At 37.5% G+C, this 20,889-nt stretch overlaps 1 protein-coding gene across 1 annotated transcript; it reads left to right on the top strand.

The window, feature by feature from the left end:
• Positions 1 to 7,682: 7,682 nt before the first annotated feature.
• LOC129896938 (nuclear matrix constituent protein 1-like) lies at positions 7,683 to 17,461 on the top strand. The gene is made up of 8 exons (XM_055972931.1): positions 7,683 to 8,116; positions 11,283 to 11,492; positions 12,213 to 12,466; positions 12,562 to 12,832; positions 12,918 to 13,001; positions 13,211 to 15,249; positions 16,001 to 16,160; positions 16,813 to 17,461. Exons 1-8 carry the CDS (start codon positions 7,922 to 7,924, stop codon positions 17,095 to 17,097), a joined length of 3,498 nt encoding a protein of 1,165 aa, XP_055828906.1. The 5' UTR covers positions 7,683 to 7,921; the 3' UTR covers positions 17,098 to 17,461.
• The last annotated feature ends 3,428 nt before the right edge of the window (positions 17,462 to 20,889 follow it).

The raw sequence follows: 20,889 nt of genomic DNA, 5'->3' as shown, positions 1-20,889 counted from the left end.
GATGAGTCGTAGAAAGATTGTAACAAAACTTCATAGACTTGAATTTTAGGGTCTTTTTCCAAAACCTGTAGGACGAGTCATCTCGACGACTAATCATTATTTCTACGACTCGTAGGAGTCAATACGTAGAGTCAAAATCCAATTTTTAATGAGGGGTAATTGTGTATTTTTCAGAGTTCGGTTCAATGAACCTAGACACTTTTATGGCCAAGTTCAAAGTCTATATATACCTAATTCTTCAAAATTCCCTCTTATTCAATACATTCACCTAAATTCTTCTAAGGCAAGATAACTAATTCTCTTAAGCTCTCTTTCAAGTTTCAAGCTACGGTTTCAGATTTTCATCAAGGTTTCTTTTCAATTCTAAGTGGATTCAATCAAGGTATGTGAGTATTGATCTATGGGTTCCTCTCATCCATGGAGTCCCAAAGTTCTTCAAGATTGTCTTCAATTTTTAATTGTTAATTAACCCTAGTTTTGTTGAATTACATTGGGTTCTTTAAATTTCGATTTTAGATGTTATCAATGATCATTACAAGCATGTTTTGATATGAATTGCATGATTTCAAGTTGAATTATGAATGTTCATGCATAAAACTATTTTCAATTATGATTATGAAGTTGAAGATGTTTTTCATGAGTTGATTATGAGTTTAATGATGTTCAAAGAAAGTTTTCATGAATAAAGTTGAGATTATGATTTAATGATAAAAGTTATGATGATGATCAATTATGATTCAAGATAGTTATTATGGTGTGATAAGTACAACTCTCACACAATCATGTTTAAAGATGATGATAAGGACAATTCTCACCAAAGTTATGAATCTCTGTGAATCACTAAAATTAATGAGCTACTCTTATTATGTTTTATAAAGATGGATTGATAGGTAGTTACTATCTTTCCCTATAATATTTATGATCATGTTTTAATGAGTTCTGTTGGGATATTGGCTAAGCACCAAGAGGACCTCTAGGTGGGATTCGATCCGATAACACAGTTAGTTAGCCAAGGCAATCCTAGTAGCAATCTAAAGTCCCAAACTACGTTGCACATGTAGGTTGCCTTCATAGCCTAACTAGTGGATCCACATATAGCTCACAAAGTTAAAATTGTTTCTCACGGAGTTTACCTTGAAAAAGTAGCCTCTCTCTTCTCAATGTAGGAGTTACATCGAATTTCATGTTATAGCTTGCATGGTCTTAAGATGTTGGTTAAAGGTCTTATCCCGCACAAGTTGAATGTAAACATATGAGATTTACTATGAAGTTTTTATGATGCATTGACCATAAGTTTTCAAATATTTTTAAGCCTTATTCATGTTCATTATGTTAGTCATGCATCTTATGTCATATTGATCATGTCCTATTACTTGTTCATGCATAACTCACATACTTAGTACCTTCTATGTACTAAGACATATTTTGCCTACATTGTCTCATAATGTAGGGGCAGACGTCGATCATCCTATTCGTGGCTAGAATTGCTTTAGTTATCAAAGAAGTTGGTGAGTCCTCATTCATCGAGGACATAAATTTTGTTTCATGTTGGTTACTATGACTTCTCCTTATGTTTTAGGTGAGCTAGGAGATTGTCCTAAGCCCTCATCAAAGTCTAGAAAAGAGGCATGATTAGACGCACTTGATGTAGTCTATTTTGGACATTGATGGAGTATTTCTACTTCTTATACCTATACTTGTGCTATGTTTCTTCCGCTTACTTTATCATGTTTCGCTATCTTATGTATGTGATGTATGCTTAGATGGTTTGGTTGGGATCCTTCGAGTTTCGATCATTGTGTCACGGCTTAGCCCTAGTTTGAATCGTGATAACTAGAAGTTTTAGTACAATGACTTTTTGGTTCTACGGGTAATTCCTCATGTTTTAGTTTCATGGTTGAGTTTATGAGAACTCAACACTTTATTTTTATTTAACCATTTTCCACGTCTTAAATTGCCTATCTTTTGATATGACCGCATAGTCTGGGTTATAGTAGTGGTTCTTCCACCAGAGGGTTAGAGTGGGTGTCAACCACGGTGGGTCAAGGTCGTGACAAAAGTCTACAACTTTCTTTGTATATTTTTAGTGATGAATCTATAAGAGTATTGATAAATAAATTTATGTCAATATATATAATTAACTTTGGTTGCTAAACTTTGTTTTTAGTAAGTTCCATCGATTAACTTGTAACAAAAAATGATTTATAACCTTTCAACTTTTAAATAACTTTGATAATTGAATTTATTTTAATTGAATGTTAGGAGAATGATGAGGACATTAACAAGAGTAGGAAAATATTAGAACATTAAAAAACTTTTAGGCTTGATATACAATTAAATAAATAATTAGTGGCAAGATTTGAAAGCGTTGATGCCAGTACATGACACACTAATAATATAAGATAATTTTAAAATAAGTTGAAAATAAATCAAGTGTGAGGTATTCACTGATCATCGCAGTCTATAATATATGTTCACTCAGAAAAATTTGAATTTGAGGCAGAAAAAATGGATGGAATTGCTCAAGGATTATGATATTACTATTCAGTACCATCCGAGTAAGGCCAATGTGGTGGCAGACGCATTGAGCTAGAAGACAGTTAGCATAAGTATTCTGCTTGTTTAGAGATGTCTAAGAGATCTTTGTCTAGAGAGATTCAGGCTCTGGAGTCTAAGTTCATGCAATTGGGCGTCTTAGAGAAGGACAGGGTGTTAGCTAGTATTGAGGTCAAGCCCACTTTATAGAAGAAATCAAGACTAATAAATTTGAAGATGATAATTTAAACAAGCTCAGAATTAAGGTAGTGTCGGGGAGGCTCAGGATACCACTCTCAATGCAGATGGTGTAGTCAATTTTAGAGGAAGGATATATGTTCCTTGGGTTGATGATTTGATGTAAAATATGTTAGTAGAATCTCATGATTTGCGATATTTGATTCATCCAATAATAACCAAGATGTATCGGGACTTGAGGTAACTTTATTGGTGGCCTAAGATGAAGAAAGACATAGCAGAATATGTGTCTAAGTGTCAGAACTGTCAACAAGTAAATTATGAGCATCAAAGTCCTATAGGTTTGCTTTAGATAATGTCAGTAGAAGTGGGAAATAATAACCACAGATTTCGTGGTAGGTCTTTCCAAGACCTTGGGGGAGAATGACACAATTTAGGTTATTTTTGATAGGTTAACTATATCATCCTACTTTATTCTAGTTAGAGTGAATTATAATTCTCAACAGTTGGTGAAGATTTATGTCAAGGAGATAGTATGGTTATACGAGGTGCCCCTTTCTATCATTTCAGACTATGGTACTCAGTTTACTTCCCAAGTTCTAGATTAAGTTGCATAAAGAGTTGGGAACTCAACTCACTTTCAGTACAACTTTTCATCCACGGACTGATAGACATTAAGAGAGGACCATCCAAGTATTGGAGGACTTGCTGAGGGCATGTATGATCAACTTTAGGAGCCATTGAGATCAGTTCTTACCCTTATGTGAGTTATCTTACAATAATAACTATCACTCCATCATAGATATGACATTTTTTGAGAAACTCTATGGGAGAGGATACATAGCTTATAGACTAGCCTTAGTGCCTAGCTTGTCCGGGGTCCATCCAAGTTTTAATTGTCCATGATGAAAAGGTACCATGGGTATTAAATTATTGGACAAAGATCTTCAGTGCAAAGAGGAGCCGGTTGTTTGTTGCAATTCTTGATCGGGATATTCGGAGATTGAGGATAAGGAGATCATATTAGTAAAGGTTCAATGGAAGTACCATCCAACTGAGAAAACCACTTGAGAAATTGAGAAGGACATGCAGGACAAGTACCCTCACTTGTTTAACTATTCAAGTACTACATTTTTCTTGACTTAGTATAGTTTTTTTTGTTTGATCGCTCGAGATGAGCGATGGGTAAATTGGTATCTATTATAACAACCTTTTAAATCATTAGGGGAAAGTTAATGGTAAAAAGATTTGGACTAGAAAACTTTTATGCAGTAACTTAAAAATTTCAGGCTTGACCAGTCTTAGATGGTATTTGAGTAAGGTGAGGTCTAGGGAAATTCGGGAAAGGATTGGGATTAATATCAAAGTATGGATTGGATTTTCTAGTAGCTAAGACGTTAAGAAGTCCGCAGGACTTTTTGGAATTGACATCAGGTAAGTAGAACTCCCAATATTAAACTTGGCATGAATGGAGTATTTTAGAACATCAAGGCTCGAGGGTGTGTTATGAAATGGAACTTCTAGAAGGATTTTGAGTTTTTGTCCCATGCAAGTCACTATAGCGGGGTTAGTCGTGTTTTAGTTCAGAAAGTTTCAAAATCGATCACTATTTGGCTAACTCATTTTGGAGAACTATAAAGGCAACCTAGGGCATTTTTTATATATTTTCCATTGTTCTCTTTGATAAAGGTAAGTTAAATACTCCTCTAACTTGTAATTTGATTCTTAAGTTCTAGAATCTATGGTGGTCAACCTTAGGGGAGGATTTTAACTTAATATTATGGTCGGAAAAGTCCTGGTTTGGGTAGAATGATCATGAATTTGGCCTAGGATTAGGATTAAGTAATAATCCAGGTTTAATTAGGCCAATGTTCATTGATTGTTGTGTTTTATTATTGTTTAGACCAAGAACATGCCAAGCAATTGCAAAAGGGGAAATCTCAAGTTTTTTAGAGTTTTCAAGGGTTGATTTGAGATAGGTGATGATTGTCTGTTTTTTAATGTAAGTGATGTTTTCATGTTAACTTATTTATAGTATTACTTGTGCAATGCATGTGGAGAAAACATAAGGGATGAATATGAAATGACATCATATTGATAATCTCATGCAATGAACCAGTTTATTTTACTTGTGGTTTCAAGTGTGGTTGTTCGTTGTGATTGTAATTGTGTATGTTATTTGTGATTGATGGTTGGCTCGGATACCATGCCTAGTATGTACTAATGTTTGGCTCAGATATCACACCTGGTATGAAATACTAACGGTTGGCTCGAATAACACGCCTGGTACGAAATATCATTCGATTGGCTCGGATACTGCGCCAGTAACTAATAGTTTGTGTGTGGGTTACATGAGAGAACTGAGTTTGTGATGTTGTGTTCATGTGGGATATGTTTCATGTGTTTGTTAAGTCAAGATTTGTGACTAGAGTCTATCTCTGTTGTTGACTTATTGTTATATGTGTTTGACTTGTGTTACTGTATTGTGGTTACTTGTTTTACATTCATATCTTGGAACTAGCAATATGATTCTACTAGTACACTGTGGTTTATGTACTGATACTGTGCTTTTTTTTCTTTGTTGAGTACAGGACATATTCTGGTGGTTGTTTCGAGACCTCAACTTTGATACACGCGAATTCTAAATTCAAGGGTGAGCTAGTTTTTTCGTGTTGTCATGGCTTCCTCCTAGTTTCTTTATCCATATCTTTGGACTCAGACATTCATAGACTTTAGACTATTATTTTCTTGGTTGGGGTTGCATCCCCTTATCCTAGACACTTAGAGTTTTAATACTATGACTTTAAGATTTTAGGAGTGTTATTTTCCACAATGATCTTGATATTTGGTTGAGTTTATGGGAACTCGATTCTTTATTTATTTTAAAATGCTTTTTAATTATTTTATTGTATGATTTGACTTATTAAAATGGTGTTGATGGGTTAAGTTTGAGTTAGAAATTGGTTCTTCCACTGGAGGTTTAGCGTGGGTTTCACTCACGACAGTTTAGATCGTGACATTTACATTCATGTATACATATTTCCTAGGTCTATAAATTATTTTGGATAAGAATGTATCTATGAATTATGGCATTTAACATGCTGACTTTTGAAGTGAAATCTCAACTTATAAATAGGGTTGTCATTTATCATTGTGAGATACACTTGAAGACATTTGAATAAGATGATCTCTACATTCTTCTTTTCATATCTTTGGTCAATATTTCTTGTATTTATATGCTCATATTTTATAACAATTAGTGATAATGAGTTTAAACTCATTTTTAGACTTTCCCTCGAAGTTTCTAATTACTTAAAATAGGAGGGGGGATCCGCCACTCCTTTTCTTCTCTTCTTCTTCCTCGTGTCATTTTCTCCATTATTGCTCCTTGTTGTTCTTGTTCTTCTTGCACCATTTTCTTATTTTTATTGTTGTTGTTGTTGTTGCTTCTTCTTATTCTCTTGCTGGTTCAATTTATGTAATTTTGAATCAAGTTTTAGTTCAATTATTCATTTGGATATGGCTGCTTCTTTTCCAACAATTTACAGTAGCATTTATAATAACTATTGTAGTTAGTTACAACAACGAAGTGATCTGTTGCAAAACGTTAACCATTGGTTGCAACAGATGACTAACATGTTGGATATATGTTACAACTTATGTCAAAACAAGGACAAAATTTGTATCCAACAAGTTAGTTATCTGTTGCAACAAATTACTTAGTTGTTTGAATAGCCACTCAATTTACTATACTATCATGATTAATACTTTTAAAACGAATTATCTATTAATGGAGGATTCAATAACAATAGAGGTTGATTGTCATGGTGAATGGATCAAAAAGAACAATCAATTTATTTGGCTTTGGAAGGATGTCGACATGTTAGAGACAATAGTGATGATTGTTTAAAAAATGTTATGTATGATGATTCTGTGAACTTAATCATCAGCTATTGTGGACTAAAATTTCAAGTGAAAGATCTTGTCATCAGCTACATGCACAACTCTTTTGAAAAGTAGAGGACCTTGCCTTTTAGATAAACAATCAGGTTTGTTTGCGTGCTTATTTGAGTGATGCAACTACGTCCATTTTAAGGGTATACGTAGTTGAAATTTTGATAAACCAGAATTTAGCACAAGTGCAACAAGATATATTAAATGATGAATTAAATTGGGGGCGAGGGGGGGTATTAATGTTCCAGACAATGAAAGTGGAGATGGATTGGATGTGTCGGATGATGAGGATGATCAAACTCCTATACCTCCACATTTTTTAACTATTCTTTAATTTTGACTATACACATAACATGTTTAGAATGACATTTTGGTATATTTGATATATTTGTTCTTAAGATCACAATATTTAAAAGTTTTCTTCATTTTTTTAAATCCTTCCTGAGGTAAAATAGATTAAACAAATTAAAATGGAGGTAATTTTTTTCTTAAAATATAATTTTGTGGGTTGATACAAAACACATATACAAGCATGTATATTAAATTAATATTTTTAATATAGTAAATAAAATAGATGGATGGAGAATTTTATATTTTTTTTAGTTTAGAAATGGATAATGTGAAGTGTGTGCAGGCAAAAAAACACATGGCTTAGAAGAACCCCATTCCATCTCTCTTCCCAAAGCTTCCTAGAACCAACCTGTTAACACCGTGGCATTACGAAGCAGCATATTCCCCCATCACCATAACTACCCCTGGATCCTTCCTTATTTACAATTTCTACCCTGCCCTTTAACTACCTTTGTAAGGGCATTTTCGACAGTAGCTAAAACAAAAGTCACTTTCCATCCGAAGGCGGCTCCCCCAAATTCCCAAAACACCCTAACCTAACGGATATAATTATACAAAGAGGAAGGTTAAAACTGTAACTTCACATAAAAAGAATGGCTGCTGGACTTCAAACAGTAAATAAATCAAAATTAAGCAAATGAAAAACTGAGAAAGTGGGTTTGCGATAAAGAGCGTAGGTAGGGTGGGTGGTTCAAGAACTCCGGTGAAGGGTTTTCAAATATTCCGATTTCCTTTCAATATTATACTACTTTTTTTTTTCCTGCTATCGTGAAACCCACTAAAGTTTCGCTATTCATATTTTTTTTTCTTAATCCAAAGTTCAAATCTTTGATCTGTAATTTTTGCAATTCTTGGAAAGGTCTTTTTTTGGGGATTTTTGGTAATGTCTACACCGCCGAGAAAGGTTTTTTCCGGCTGGACGTTGACACCCAGAACCGATCTGGCTAATAAGACAGTTTCTAAGGGAAAAGATGTTGTTTTTATGGGTTCTGCACAAAAGGGTTTGTCATCAATTCAAGATTATGATACTGTGGACAAAGTAATGCTACTTGACAAGGTGTCAAAGCTTGAAAATGAGGTAACCCACTTGTTTTTTTTTTGGTAGAATATGATTGTTTTGCTGGTTGGTACTTTTTAGTTTTATTGGGTTTAAACCATGTAGGAAGAAATAGGTTGTTATTTGTTTAATTCCTTATGGAGAAACAGTTCTTATTTGCTTGGTTTTTATAGAATTTGTTTTGTATTTTGTACATGGATCTTGTAAAAAATTGGGTTTTGTTTGTATTTATATGCTTGTGAAGAATGTAGGCTGTGCTTATTCTGTTTGTATTTATATGCTTGGGAGAAAGTTGTTTTTTGAGTCTTTTAAGTGTTTCTAGTGTGTTGCATCTAAAAACTTTGGAAGGCAAAGTAGTAGTATTTCTTTTCAAATAATTCATCGAAAAGGAGAATCGCAAGTTCAAATACCTGCTAGAACTCTCAGTAGTTGTGAGCTCCTCTGGCAGCCTAGCACTGTGCTTGTTGAATTAAATGGAAAACCCCTTTAATTCATGGAAAAGGAGAAACTAGTTTTTACTCAACTCAGAAATCCTTTGATTTTCATCTAGCCACGATAGGATGCGTTTTTATAATGATTAATAAAGCTAGAAGTTAATATGCAGTGTCCATTCACTGTTCTTTCATTACATGAGATGACTTTAATTATTCATTAAATTCAAAGTTTTTCCCTCACCTAGTACGGGTTAGTTTTTAGATGACATAATCATATATACAAGGTGTGACCTAATGGTTAATGAAGTTGAAATGGACCATTTCTATCTGTGAAGTGTTGGCCGATCCACAGAGTTACTCATTATCTGTGTTGGTTGGAGGTAGAAGTTATCCGATGGATTAATCGAGGTGTGCACAAGTGGGTTGCAACGCCCAGTGTCAAAGGCAAAAATCTTTAAAAAGCTTTCTAGGTCTATTGGTGCTTTAACTGCAACACACAGTTCAGTGTTTTTTTTTGATGATCGTGGTGTCCGGGCTAGCTTTTGCGCACCTCGACTAATTCTATGGGATACCTGTTACCTCCCACCAGCAACAAGTACCAGGTAACTCTGTCCATCAAGTCTAGGACAAATGGGAGGAATCATTCACCTAGTGTTTTCTGTCTCCGCTGGGAAATGAACATGAGACCAGTTCAGTTTGGGGTTTATGTATAAGGCACAATGAAGAAAATAAACATAAAAATATATTTTGTAATGCAAGAAATAGTAACAAATTCATTCATAGTATTCTCCTTGACATTAATATATCTCTTTACTGATTATATCTATTGTTTAGTACCGCTTGATTCAAGATAGAACTCATGGGCAATGAGAGGCGTGCTTTAGTGCCTTGCCTACACAGAATGCAGCTTAAGTGAGGTGAAGGTCCCTCCCTGTGCTTTTCTGAATCTCAGGGCTTAAGCGTGCCTTAGATGAGCCTTTGACTACACTGCCAACACCATTATTATCAACGTAATACTCTTGATACTCTTTTCTTTTTGGTCCATTCAAAAAAGATCTACCCCTTTCTATTTGAAAACAATTTATCAATAACATTCTCATTTTAGCCTTAATGACATTCTCATATTGGAATGACATGGCATTTTAAAGACGAAAAGATTTTAAGGATACTTTTGGTATATTCAGCATTGTAAAAAGTATTATCTTTCTTTATCAAAACCATCAGAAAAATGAAATAGAGGTAGTTAATACCAAGGGAGCGGTTGAAGAGGTGGTCAAAGAGCATTTATTTTGATACTGATTTCCAAGGTTCCCTTTCTCTTGGTGCTACAATGATTTCCTTGGGGTTGAAATATCGAGTTACTTATATGTATACATTGTCAAACAGTGATTGTAATGTTACTTGGTACATGTTTACGCAGACCAAAAACCAACCTAAGATTACTAATGAAATAGATTGGTAGACCCACACTTGGTTGGACATAGAACTTTTGACATGTTGAGCCATAAACATTTTAATTGAAGATCAGAGTTTATTCATTAAGCTATCTAAGAGCATTTGTCTGTCTAAAGTATGTGAGACGATAATCCTAACACAAGCACATTTTCTAACTTATGTTTCCTGCGGAAGGGAGAGAGTTGACTTCCAGAAAGATGCCAAATTTGTATAATGAAACGACAATCTATATTATTGCCACAAGGACAACATATTGGTTTCTCTACTGCGAATTTCCGAGTTCAGAAACTGACTGTGGCCACTAGGACAAAACTTTGGTCTCTGAATCACGAATTCTTCCTGAGTTCAGAAAATTTTCTACTAGTTCCTGAATTACCAAAACAGCTTGCCAAATTTTGTTGAACTCTTGAATGTCATACTATTTTTCCATGCTCCCAAGTTAAGTCCAATTAAAATAGAATGATTTATTCTAACACTGTTTTTGGTGACACAGCAAGTTGGATCTCAACTTTGCCTTTTCAGAGGCAATCCTTTTTCCTTTTTATCTTTCGGGTCTTTGGTTCGCTGGTAAGGACAAAAACACTTGATATGGGGCCATGTCATGGGTTGGAACTCCGCTGTGAACAAAACCCGGTATTTAAGGGCCCATATTCCCCAGAGTTTTGAACATGTGCGCCAAGTCGAGTTGGGCTAGAAGCCCACAAGGGATTTCTTCGATATAAAAAAATGTTCTTTTTAAATTTGAACATTCAAGAATCTTGCTAAAAGTAATGACAATTTCAAACTCATTTCTTGCAAGTGGAGCTGATGTTATGAAATCCAAGTTTTGGTAATAATATAATCTTCATTACTCTTTTACTGATTGACTGATTGTTCTGTTTTGACTTTTCAGTTACCTCTTTTACTGATTGTACTGTTTTGACATCTCAGTTTAGGTAACAGTAAGACATTTCATGTTATTTATGAGTTCATCGATCTATTAAATAGCCTTGAGATTTTCTTTCTATATCTGGTATTATCCATGCTTTTGCATATAGAAAATTCCTGTAAGTTGTATTTGCAAGATATGTTTCAACCTAACTTAATTTCCCTAGTCCACCGATAGAAGGAGAGGGGGTTGCTCTTGTTAGGGACAAAATAAAGGTATATAGTGCAAGCCGTTGCTACTTCTTTCTTTGAAGTATATGTTAGTGTTTCTCCGTGTGTGTATATATATATATATATTGTGTCATCGGTGTAAGAGTTTCAACTAATTAAACAAGGATCTTTTTGTATGACTGCTTTTGTTTTTTCTGTAGCTTGTTGACTATCAATACAATATGGGCCTTCTCTTGATTGAGAAAAAAGAGTGGTCTGCTAAGCTTGAAGAAATTAAGCAAGCCTTAAGTGAAGCAAATGAGGCCTATAGAAGAGAACATACAGCTCACTTGATTGCTTTATCTGAAGTGGAGAAACGAGAGGAGAATTTGAGGAAGGCATTGGGTGTTGAGAACCAATGTGTGTGTGAGGTACATTTCTTCAACTTTATTAGCCAACCATGTGTTTTAGGATCAGACTGTTCGTTCGAGAAACGTGTGATGAGCAAGTTAACATGATTATAACAATCAGACAAAACAAATAAAAAGGATGAGTAATGATATGTGTCAATTATGACCATACAATATGCTACTCTCTTATACATTCCATCTTTTGTGCTTTAGAACATCACCAGTATTTGTTGCCAAAATTAGTAATAATGATACGTGTCATTTATAACCATACAGTATGTAAACCATGTAACTAACGGGCAGACAAATTCAGCATTTGTGCTAGAGCTACATATGTTTATCTGGAATATTTCCATGTAGCACAAACCTGTCATACAAACATTTACCTTGGCTTCTGGGGTGATAAAATTTACTTTTAGTCATCTAATGATCAAAGAGGGCCCAGAACTTCTCTAACTCTGAAAAAAATCCGAATTATAGAAGGCATTTGGGAGATAATTTTGTTGATCTTACCATGTTTATTATCTCGTGAACTTGCTCGATTCTCCTAAATGAATATTGAACATCCTGGATCCCCTCTAATGATGTCTGGTAAATTTCGACTCAACAGTTTATCTAATATGAGGTTTTCTGTACTGCTTAGAGAGAAGGTTCTTTGCACCACTAGAGTCAATTTTATAGAAAAAATATCTATTCTGCCAGCTTGCCTTTAAATAACTTCAAGATTGTTGGCTGGTGCAGTTAGAGAAGGAATTGCGTGAGATGCGCTCTCAGTATGCAGAGACTAAGTATGTAGCTGATTCGAAATTAGATGAGGCAAAGGCATTGGCTACTAGTGTTGAAGAGAATTCATTACAAGTAGAATTGAAATTGCGTGCAGCTGATGCTAAGACCGCTGAGGTGAATAGAAAAAGTTCAGATGTTGAGAGGAAACTACGTGATATTGAGGCTCAAGAAAATGCACTTAGAAGAGAACGATCTTCTTTCAACACCGAGTATGTTCCTTTGAACATTATGATTTTTCTCATTTCTCTACACTACTCGTTCTTTTTAGGATTCACAGTAACAGTTTTTCCCCGTGTTATGTCAGGCGTGAAGCTCATGAGAGTGCTGTATCTAAACACAGAGAAGAGTTGCGAGAATGGGAAAGAAAACTAAAGGAAGGAGAGGAGAGGCTGGCTGATGCCCGAACATTGCTTAACCAAAGAGAGCAGCGAGCAAATGAGAATGACAACATTTTGAGGCAAAAGCAGAGTGACCTGGAAGATGAGCAGAGGAAAATTGACATAGCTAACTCAGTGTTGAGGAAGAAAGAAGTTGATATGAGCAGCCGACTAGCAAACCTTGCTTCTACGGAGAAGGCAAGTGTCCTTTGAATTCTCCAATGGAGTAGCTAATGTTTATATTGATCTATCTTTATGTTTATTAATTTTCCATTTTATACAGGAACTTGAGGATGTGAGAAAGAGCCTGGAGATAAAAAAGGAAGAATTAGATGAACTACAGGAAAAGCTAAATGCAAAAGAAAGAGTGAGTACCTCGATGTTGTTACTGATTTGTTATTCTGAATTCTTGATTGATATTTATGAGGACAGCCCCTTCTTTTTTAATTCAATTTCTCTTCAGTAATTTTTCCCTTTAAAGTTTTTTGTTTCTGAGGAACATGGAAACTTGAGAAAAAAAGTTTTTAAGTATTTAACTATCATATTTTTACTGTATTTGTGATAAATAATGAACAGGAGGAGATTCAAAAGCTAATGGATGAACATAGAGCTATCCTGAAATCTAAGGAAGAGGAGTTTGAATTGGAAATGGCGCAGAAGCATGCATCACTAGATGAGGAACTGAAAAGCAAGGTGATTGAACTGGAGAAGAAGGAAGCCGAAGTTAATCACATTGAAGAAAAACTCAAAAAACGTGAACAGGCATTTGAAAAGAAAAGTGACAAAATGAAAGAGAAGGAGAAGGATCTTGAATTGAAGCTGAAAGCATTAAAGGAAAGGGAGAAGTCTCTGAAAATTGATGAGAAAGAATTGGAAACTGAAAAGAAGCAGATATTTACTGAGAAGGATTGCTTACTGGCTTTAAAGGTTGAACTTGAGAAGAAAAGAGCTGAACTTGAAAAACAACAGCTCAAGATTAACGAGGGAATCGAGCAGCTTAAAATTACTGAAGATGAGAAAATTGAACATGCTCGCCTTCAATCAGAACTGAAGCAGGAGATCGACAAGTGCAGAGATTTACGAGACACTCTTTTGAAGGAAGGTGAAGATTTAAAGCAGGAAAAAGAGAGATTTGAGAGAGAATGGGAAGAGCTGGATGAGAAAAGATCTACAATCAAGAAGGAGTTGCAGGAAGTTAATGATTCAAAAAAGAAATTTGAGAAACTGCGGCACACTGAGGAGGAAAGGTTGAAGAAGGAGAAGCTGGAAACAGAAAATTATGTTCAGAGAGAGTTGGAAGCCCTTAAAGCGGCACAAGAGACATTTGCAGCTACTATGGATCACGAGAGATCAGTATTAGCTGAGAAAACGCAAAGTGAGAAGATCCAAATGCTTCATGATTTCGAAAAACAAAAACAAGATCTTGAGAGTGAAATGCAGCGGAAGCGTGAGGAAATGGAATCCGTGCTGCATGAGCAGGAGAAACTCTTTGAGGAAGAGAGGCAGAGGGAATTCAGCAATGCTAACTATTTAAGGGAAGTTGCCCATAAGGAAATGGAAGTGATGAAGTCGGAAAGAGTTAGGCTGGAGAAAGAAAAACAGGAAATTTTATCAAACAAGGTACATCTGTCAGAACAACAGTCAGAGATGAAAAAAGACATTGATGTGCTCGATGGTTTGAGCAGGAAGTTGAAGGATCAAAGAGAAGCTTTTGCAAAAGAAAGGGAGAGGTTTATTGCTTTTGTCAAGAAGCAGGAGAATTGCAGCTCATGTGGAGAGGGGATTCGTATATTTGAGCTTTCTGACCTTCAATCTCTAAATGATGTGGTGGATTTTGAGGTCCCTTCCCTGCGAAATGTTGCACAGGATTTAGCTGATGGTTTCCAGGACACACCTGGAAGGGCTAACAATGACGTGTCCCCTGGTGCTCTTAATTCAGGATCTATGGCTTCTGCCGGAACCATGTCCTGGCTTCGCAAATGTACAACAAAGCTTCTGAAATTCTCACCAGGTAAGAAAATTGAGCATCCTGCATCTCAAGATCTCATTGGTGGATCTCTGGAAGAGAAATTTGTTGGCGAATTACCTGATGCTATGTCGAAAAAAGATCAACTAGATCTGGCTGTCTCTATCAATGACATATTTGATGACCAAAAACTTCAAAGAGACAACAGTGTTAGAGAGGTGGAAGTTGGCCAAGATGTTCCTGAAGACTCTCAGCATTCGAACATGAATAGCCACCGCAGACCCGTCAGGAAAGGGCGTGGTAAAAATAGCAAGACAGGTCGCACTAGTTCAAAAGCTGCAAGTACAGAAATTATCCTTGGAGAAAATCTCAAGGAGTCTGAGAATACACATGTCAATGGAGGTTTGGAGACCTCAATTAATGTGAATGAGGAGAGCCAGAAAGAAGAATCTAGTCTCTGTGGTGAAGCGCGAAGTAAGACCAGAAAGCGTACTCGCATCCATGGAACAGCAAGTGAATTTGATGGAAGTCATAGTGATGGACAGTCAGATAGTGTTACAGCCACCAGTAGGAGGAAGAGGAGACAAAAGGCTGCCCCATCTGTGCAGGCTCCCGGTGAAAAAAGATACAATCTCCGCCGTCCCAGAAGGTACATCTCTTTTATGCTTCGTAAGCTATTTTCTTTTCTATAGTTGTCTCACTTTTGGAAGTTGCCAGCATTATATGCTGAGGAATACAAATTTACCAGTTTTTTCTAGAAAAAAGAATATAGCTAATCATCTACTACCCTATCAATATATATAGCTAATCTTGTAATCCAGTCAGCAGACAGCTTGGTTCAGTTTACTATAGCTCGAAAGATGTTTACTTTAACGGGAAGGAAGAGCTGGTTCAATTGGAATGCACTCTTTTTATGACCTGTTTATTTCTATAAGCTCGATTTGATTAAATTTAGTGAAGTTACTTCGCAGTGGTTGTTAGTCCTTTAATCACCTGAATGTCTGTGGGGTATTCCTAGTTTCCTTCTTGTTACAAAGTTGTCCAATCTACCCAACGGAACTATAGGAACTAGATTTATCACTAGCATCCTCATGCTTGAGGGTCAATTGGGTGGTCTGTCGTTCGCCTGTTTCTGATAAAAGATTTTAGGTCTCATGAAACTCCAACATTTGAAGGAGATGACCAACTTTCCAGTTGCTCTCTTTTTCATGGTAGATTTATCATTTTTGGTGCTCCTTCCCCACATTTCTCACATTCTATGAGCTGGGAACAAGTGTTGTTTTGAAAGCTAATGGTGTTTTGACTTTACATCCTTCCCCACATTTCTCACATTCTATGAGCTGGGAACAAGTGTTGTTTTGAAAGCTAATGGTGTTTTGACTTTACATCTTTGCCATCAGTGCCGCTGTAGCAACGGCTAATGGATCCTTGCCAGAGCTGGTCTCAAAATCTCAGGAAGAAAATGGGGACTCCAAAGCTGTGCCAGAAACTCCTGCAGCCATCAGTGATGGAGAACTCAGAAACTCTGGTGCTGCTCTTCCCGCTGTAGCCAATAGCCCTGTAAGTACACTCTCTATTTTGATGTGCTTTGATATTTCTGTTTCAATTAATGCACTGCATCTGCACGTAGGCTATTGTATGTAATATTTTCTTTTGTTCCCCTAGCACCTCCTTCCCCTGGATATTAACCCACAACAGCGCAAGTGCATGAAATTACTGAACTGGATCTTTTACTCAAATGAAACATTAGAATACATTTTTCTGGTGACAGACAACTGTTTCATTAAGGGATCGTTTGGATGGTGTGGTGAGGAGATTTAATCTCCACATAAAATTCAAGCATTATTTTATACAACATTTACTTGCTATTTTGTTTTTCCTCATAAATAATACATTCATAAATTATGCAAAAATATATAGATTATTGTATGCGGTATAGAATGTGGAACAAGAATGCAAGTATTAGTAAAATATGAATTAAAAACACTAAAACGGCTAGTGATACACGGGCTTTTATTTTATTTAAAAGGTAAAATACATTTTAAACTATACATTGAACATTAATTTGTAGCTATATCAAATCAAACACATCCAACAAGAAATAATCCAATATAATTTTGGTCTTTTCATTAGTAATCTCTGTATTGCAATTGCAACATTACTTGTCTCTAAATCAAATGTTCCCTAAAGTTTTTTTTTACTTCTCTGGCAGTTGATGGATGCAGCAGATGGTAACGGATGCACTGCTGATATAGCTAATGAATTGGTAGATGATACGGGTTTAAGTGAAGAAATGAATGGAACAGCAGAAGGACCCTCAGCTTTCAGTGTCTACGACGAGGAACACGAAGGAGACACCATTGTGCAAGAAGATGGAGAACGAGATGAGGATGAGGATGACAACGATGAAGTAGAGGAGGGCAACGAGGAGGAAGAGGTTCCACATCCTGGTGAAGTCTCAATAGGGAAGAAGATTTGGAGTTTCATCACCACATAAGTGAGGCAGAAATGAGTGTGCATCGGTTGCATGTCTCAGGGTAGTTTTCTAGGCATGTTGACAAGTATTCCATTTATTTTGGTACACTTTTAGAGCAGTTTCATGCTTTTAGAGTTTGTGTAGTGGTGTGTATTCTTCTTGAAATGAAATGAAGTGAAAACAGAAGTCAGTTCAGGTCGGGAATATGGTAGTAGTTTTTTTAATGCTTTTGATTAGGGTTGCCAGGTGCTTTCATTTTACTTAACAATTTAGTGTCCATAAATCTTGGTAGCACGATTTAACTAGTGAAATTGTAACACTAGATTTCCCTTTGTACTTAAATGTCATTGAAACCATGTTACAATAACTCAGTCGTTTGGTATGCTATTTTATTTGCACTTAAAATAAGTTTGATTCAGCAGTGCATCCGTTTCAGGCAGTTGATGGATGCAGCAGACTCTTATACATGCTGCAGGAATTGTTATTGTAGCTCAATTTTTTCCTCTTTTCGGAGTTAATAGTATTTGATCTCAATTAGAGCAGTAACATTAGGGGCTAGTTTAGCCCTTTGTCATGATCCGTCACTTGATCATTGAAAAGGGGGAAGAATTTAGAGTCTTGGAGAGGTCAATGGAAGACTCTACATCCTTAAAGAATCTTGTAGAGAAATCTTAAAAGACTTAGAATCCTCTAGAGTGTAGAGAATTCTAGAATAGGAGCTTCTTTGTATATATGGAAGGACTTGTATAGTAATTTTTATTTACACTTAAGCTCCTTAAGAGTAGTATAAATAAAGGGGGTCATTTATTTGTAAGACCATCAAACAACAAGCAATCTTCCAAAACAATATATAACGCCTTCTTCATAAAAGCTCTCTTGTTTTTCTTATAATCTAGCGTTCTCTTAGCGATCTAGTCGTAAAGGCTTACTTGAGCTTGCAAAATCATAAAAGATTCGTGAGTAAGTTATCAAGTGTCGCACGGAGGTCTTAGTTGAAGTCCAAGTCCGTGACAACATGGTATCAGAGCACAATTGCTATTAAGGGAAATGGCAAGTGAGGAAGACATCAACGCCACTCAACGTCAAGCAAGATGTTGGAAAGAAGCACTGCAAGGGAAGGAAGAACTCTAAGAGGAATAAGGAGATGCCTCTCAAGCCACTGAGGTGAGTGACGATGAGCGAGGTGAGCAGCCCATGGACTTTACGCCCGGGATGAAGTGGATCGCAAGGGTGGATGCTGCCCGTCAAGCCATAGAGATATTGGGAAAGTGCTTGCACATGTTTGACGGCAAGTTCAAGACCCTGGAGAACTTCACCCTTGAGGAGAATGACAACATCCGGAAAGGGTTGGATGCGCGTAAGGCTGTAGAATATGAGATGAAGGAGACAATTACTTCTTTGAAGTGTAGGCTCATGGACGCACTAAGAATGATTGAGACCATGAAGGCCGAGATGGCAACATTCAAAAGAGATATGAAAGCTGGGAGATGCGCGACGTCAAGTGGGGATAGGGTGGCCAAGATTGAGGCTCCAAAGCCACCTATGTTCAAAGGCGCCCATGATGTGCAAGAGGTGGAGAACTTCCTTTGGCACTTGGAGAATTACTTCAAGTGTAACAAAGTGAAGAATGACGAGACGAGGATCAACACGGCCGTGCTATACCTCTTGGAGATAGCTATGCTGTGGTGGAAGCGCAAGGAGTCGGAGATAGGGAAGGGGCTATGCACTATCAACACCCGAGAGCAGTTTCGGGACGAGTTCAAGAAGACCTTCTTTGCCAACAATGTCATCTCTGAGGCCAAGCGCAAGTTCAAGGAATTGAAGCAGACAAGCAGCATTAGGGCATACGTGAAGGAGTTCACTACCCTCACGCTTCAAATTCCCAACCTCACGGATGAAGACATGTTGTTCCACTTCATGGACGAGTTGCATAGTTGGGCCAAGACGGAGTTGGAACGCCGACAAGTCAACACCATCGATGAAGCCATCATGCAAGCCGAAGCTCTGTCAAACTTTAGGTATGACAAGCATGACAGGAACAAAGGCAAAGAAGCAAGGAGTAGTCATGCTAAATGTAGGGGAGATCGCAACAAGAGCAAAGAGCAACATCCACTCCCTAAGAGTCATGACAAGGCCGACAACAAAAAGGTCGGACGATAGGGCTATGCCGAGAAGAAGAAGCAGACCACAAAGGGAAGCGACTGCTACATATGTGGAGGTACTCACGGCTATACCAGGTGCCCGGAGATGAAGAACCTTAGCGCCATACTGTGAGAGCGGAAGGACAAAGAGGTGCAAGACCAAGGACAGAGTTTGGGCACAACACAATTAGGCATGATCGGACTATGCGGAGCCATTGCAAAGTGAGAAGAGAAAGTAGAAGACTACGCCGCACAGTATGTGGACATATCCATCAATGTAGGCCATCTCGTGCTATGATGGACTCCGGAGCGGAAGCCAACATCATGACCAAGTCTGCGGCAACAAGGTTGGGGTTAAGCTACGGTCCAAGCAACACCCGCCTGAAGATGGTCAATGCCTCACTGACTCCCGTGTGCGGAGTCGCTCATGGAGTGGACATCAAATTGGCAAGTGGCAAGGTAAGACCAAATTCATTGTCTCCCCTTTAAATATCTTTAATATAATACTTGGGCGGGAATTCTTCCAACGATGCCACAGGATAATCGATCCCTACCTCCAACAACTCTTGGTGATGGAGCGAGAGGGACCCTACTTAGTACCTCTAGTTAAGGTGTCAAACACCGAAGGAAAAAGGCAACCTATCAGCCAGATTGTGAAGGGCCTAAATAAAGGGGAGCTGACGTTCATAACCACTATTGCGAGCTTGGATGAAGACAATGGTGCTAAAGAGGCATTGCCACCTTGCATAGAGAAGGTGCTTGAAGAGAACAAGGATGTGATGCCTGAAGAGTTTCTAAGACATCTACCTCCAAGGGGCAAGGTAGACCACAGGATTGAGCTGGAGCCCAAAGTCAGGCCACCCGCATACCCATCATACCGCATGGCTCCACCCAAGTTAGAGGAGATAAGGAAGAAGTTGAGGGAGCTCCTCGAGGCATGTCATATCCTTCCATCCAAGGCACCTTATGGCGCTCCGGTCTTATCCCATCACGCTTATTTCCAACCTATTCGATAGACTTAGATAAGCCAAGTATTTTACCAAAGTGGATCTGAGGAAGGGCTACTACCAAATGCGTATAAAGGAAGGAGATGAGCCGAAGACAACGCGTGTGATGAGATACGGGGCTTACGAGTGGTTAGTGATGCCCTTCAGCTTAACCAATGTACCCGCTATTTTTGCACACTGATGAACAATATCTTCCATCCCTACTTGGATCAATTTGTGGTAGTATACTTGGATGACATAGTCATCTACAGTAATTGGAGGAGCATGCAGAGCATTTGAAGAAAGTGTTCCAAGTCTTACGAGAAAATGAGCTCTACATCAAGCGGGACAAGTATGAGTTCGCCCAACATGAAGTGCACTTCTTGGGACATTTTATCAACCAAGGTGAGCTATGGATGGACGAGACAAAAGTTCGGGCTATCAAGGAGTAGGAGGCGCCCACAAAGGTAACCGAACTCAGATTGTTTCTTAGACTTGCTAACTATTATCGCAGGTTCATAAGCAGCTACTCCTCCAAAGTCGTTCCAGTGACAGAGCTATTGAAGAAGAACAAGTCGTGGGTTTGGAGCGAGCACTGCAATAAGGCATTTGAAGACCTTAAGGCTGTCGTAACATAGGAGCCGGTCCTAGCACTGCCTGAATTCTCCAAGATGTTCGAGGTGCAC

Source organism: Solanum dulcamara, chromosome 7 (assembly GCF_947179165.1).
Source record: "Solanum dulcamara chromosome 7, daSolDulc1.2, whole genome shotgun sequence".
NCBI lineage: Eukaryota > Viridiplantae > Streptophyta > Magnoliopsida > Solanales > Solanaceae > Solanum > Solanum dulcamara.
The sequence above is the reverse complement of the archived record's forward strand: the minus strand, read 5'-3'. Positions and strand labels throughout refer to the sequence as shown.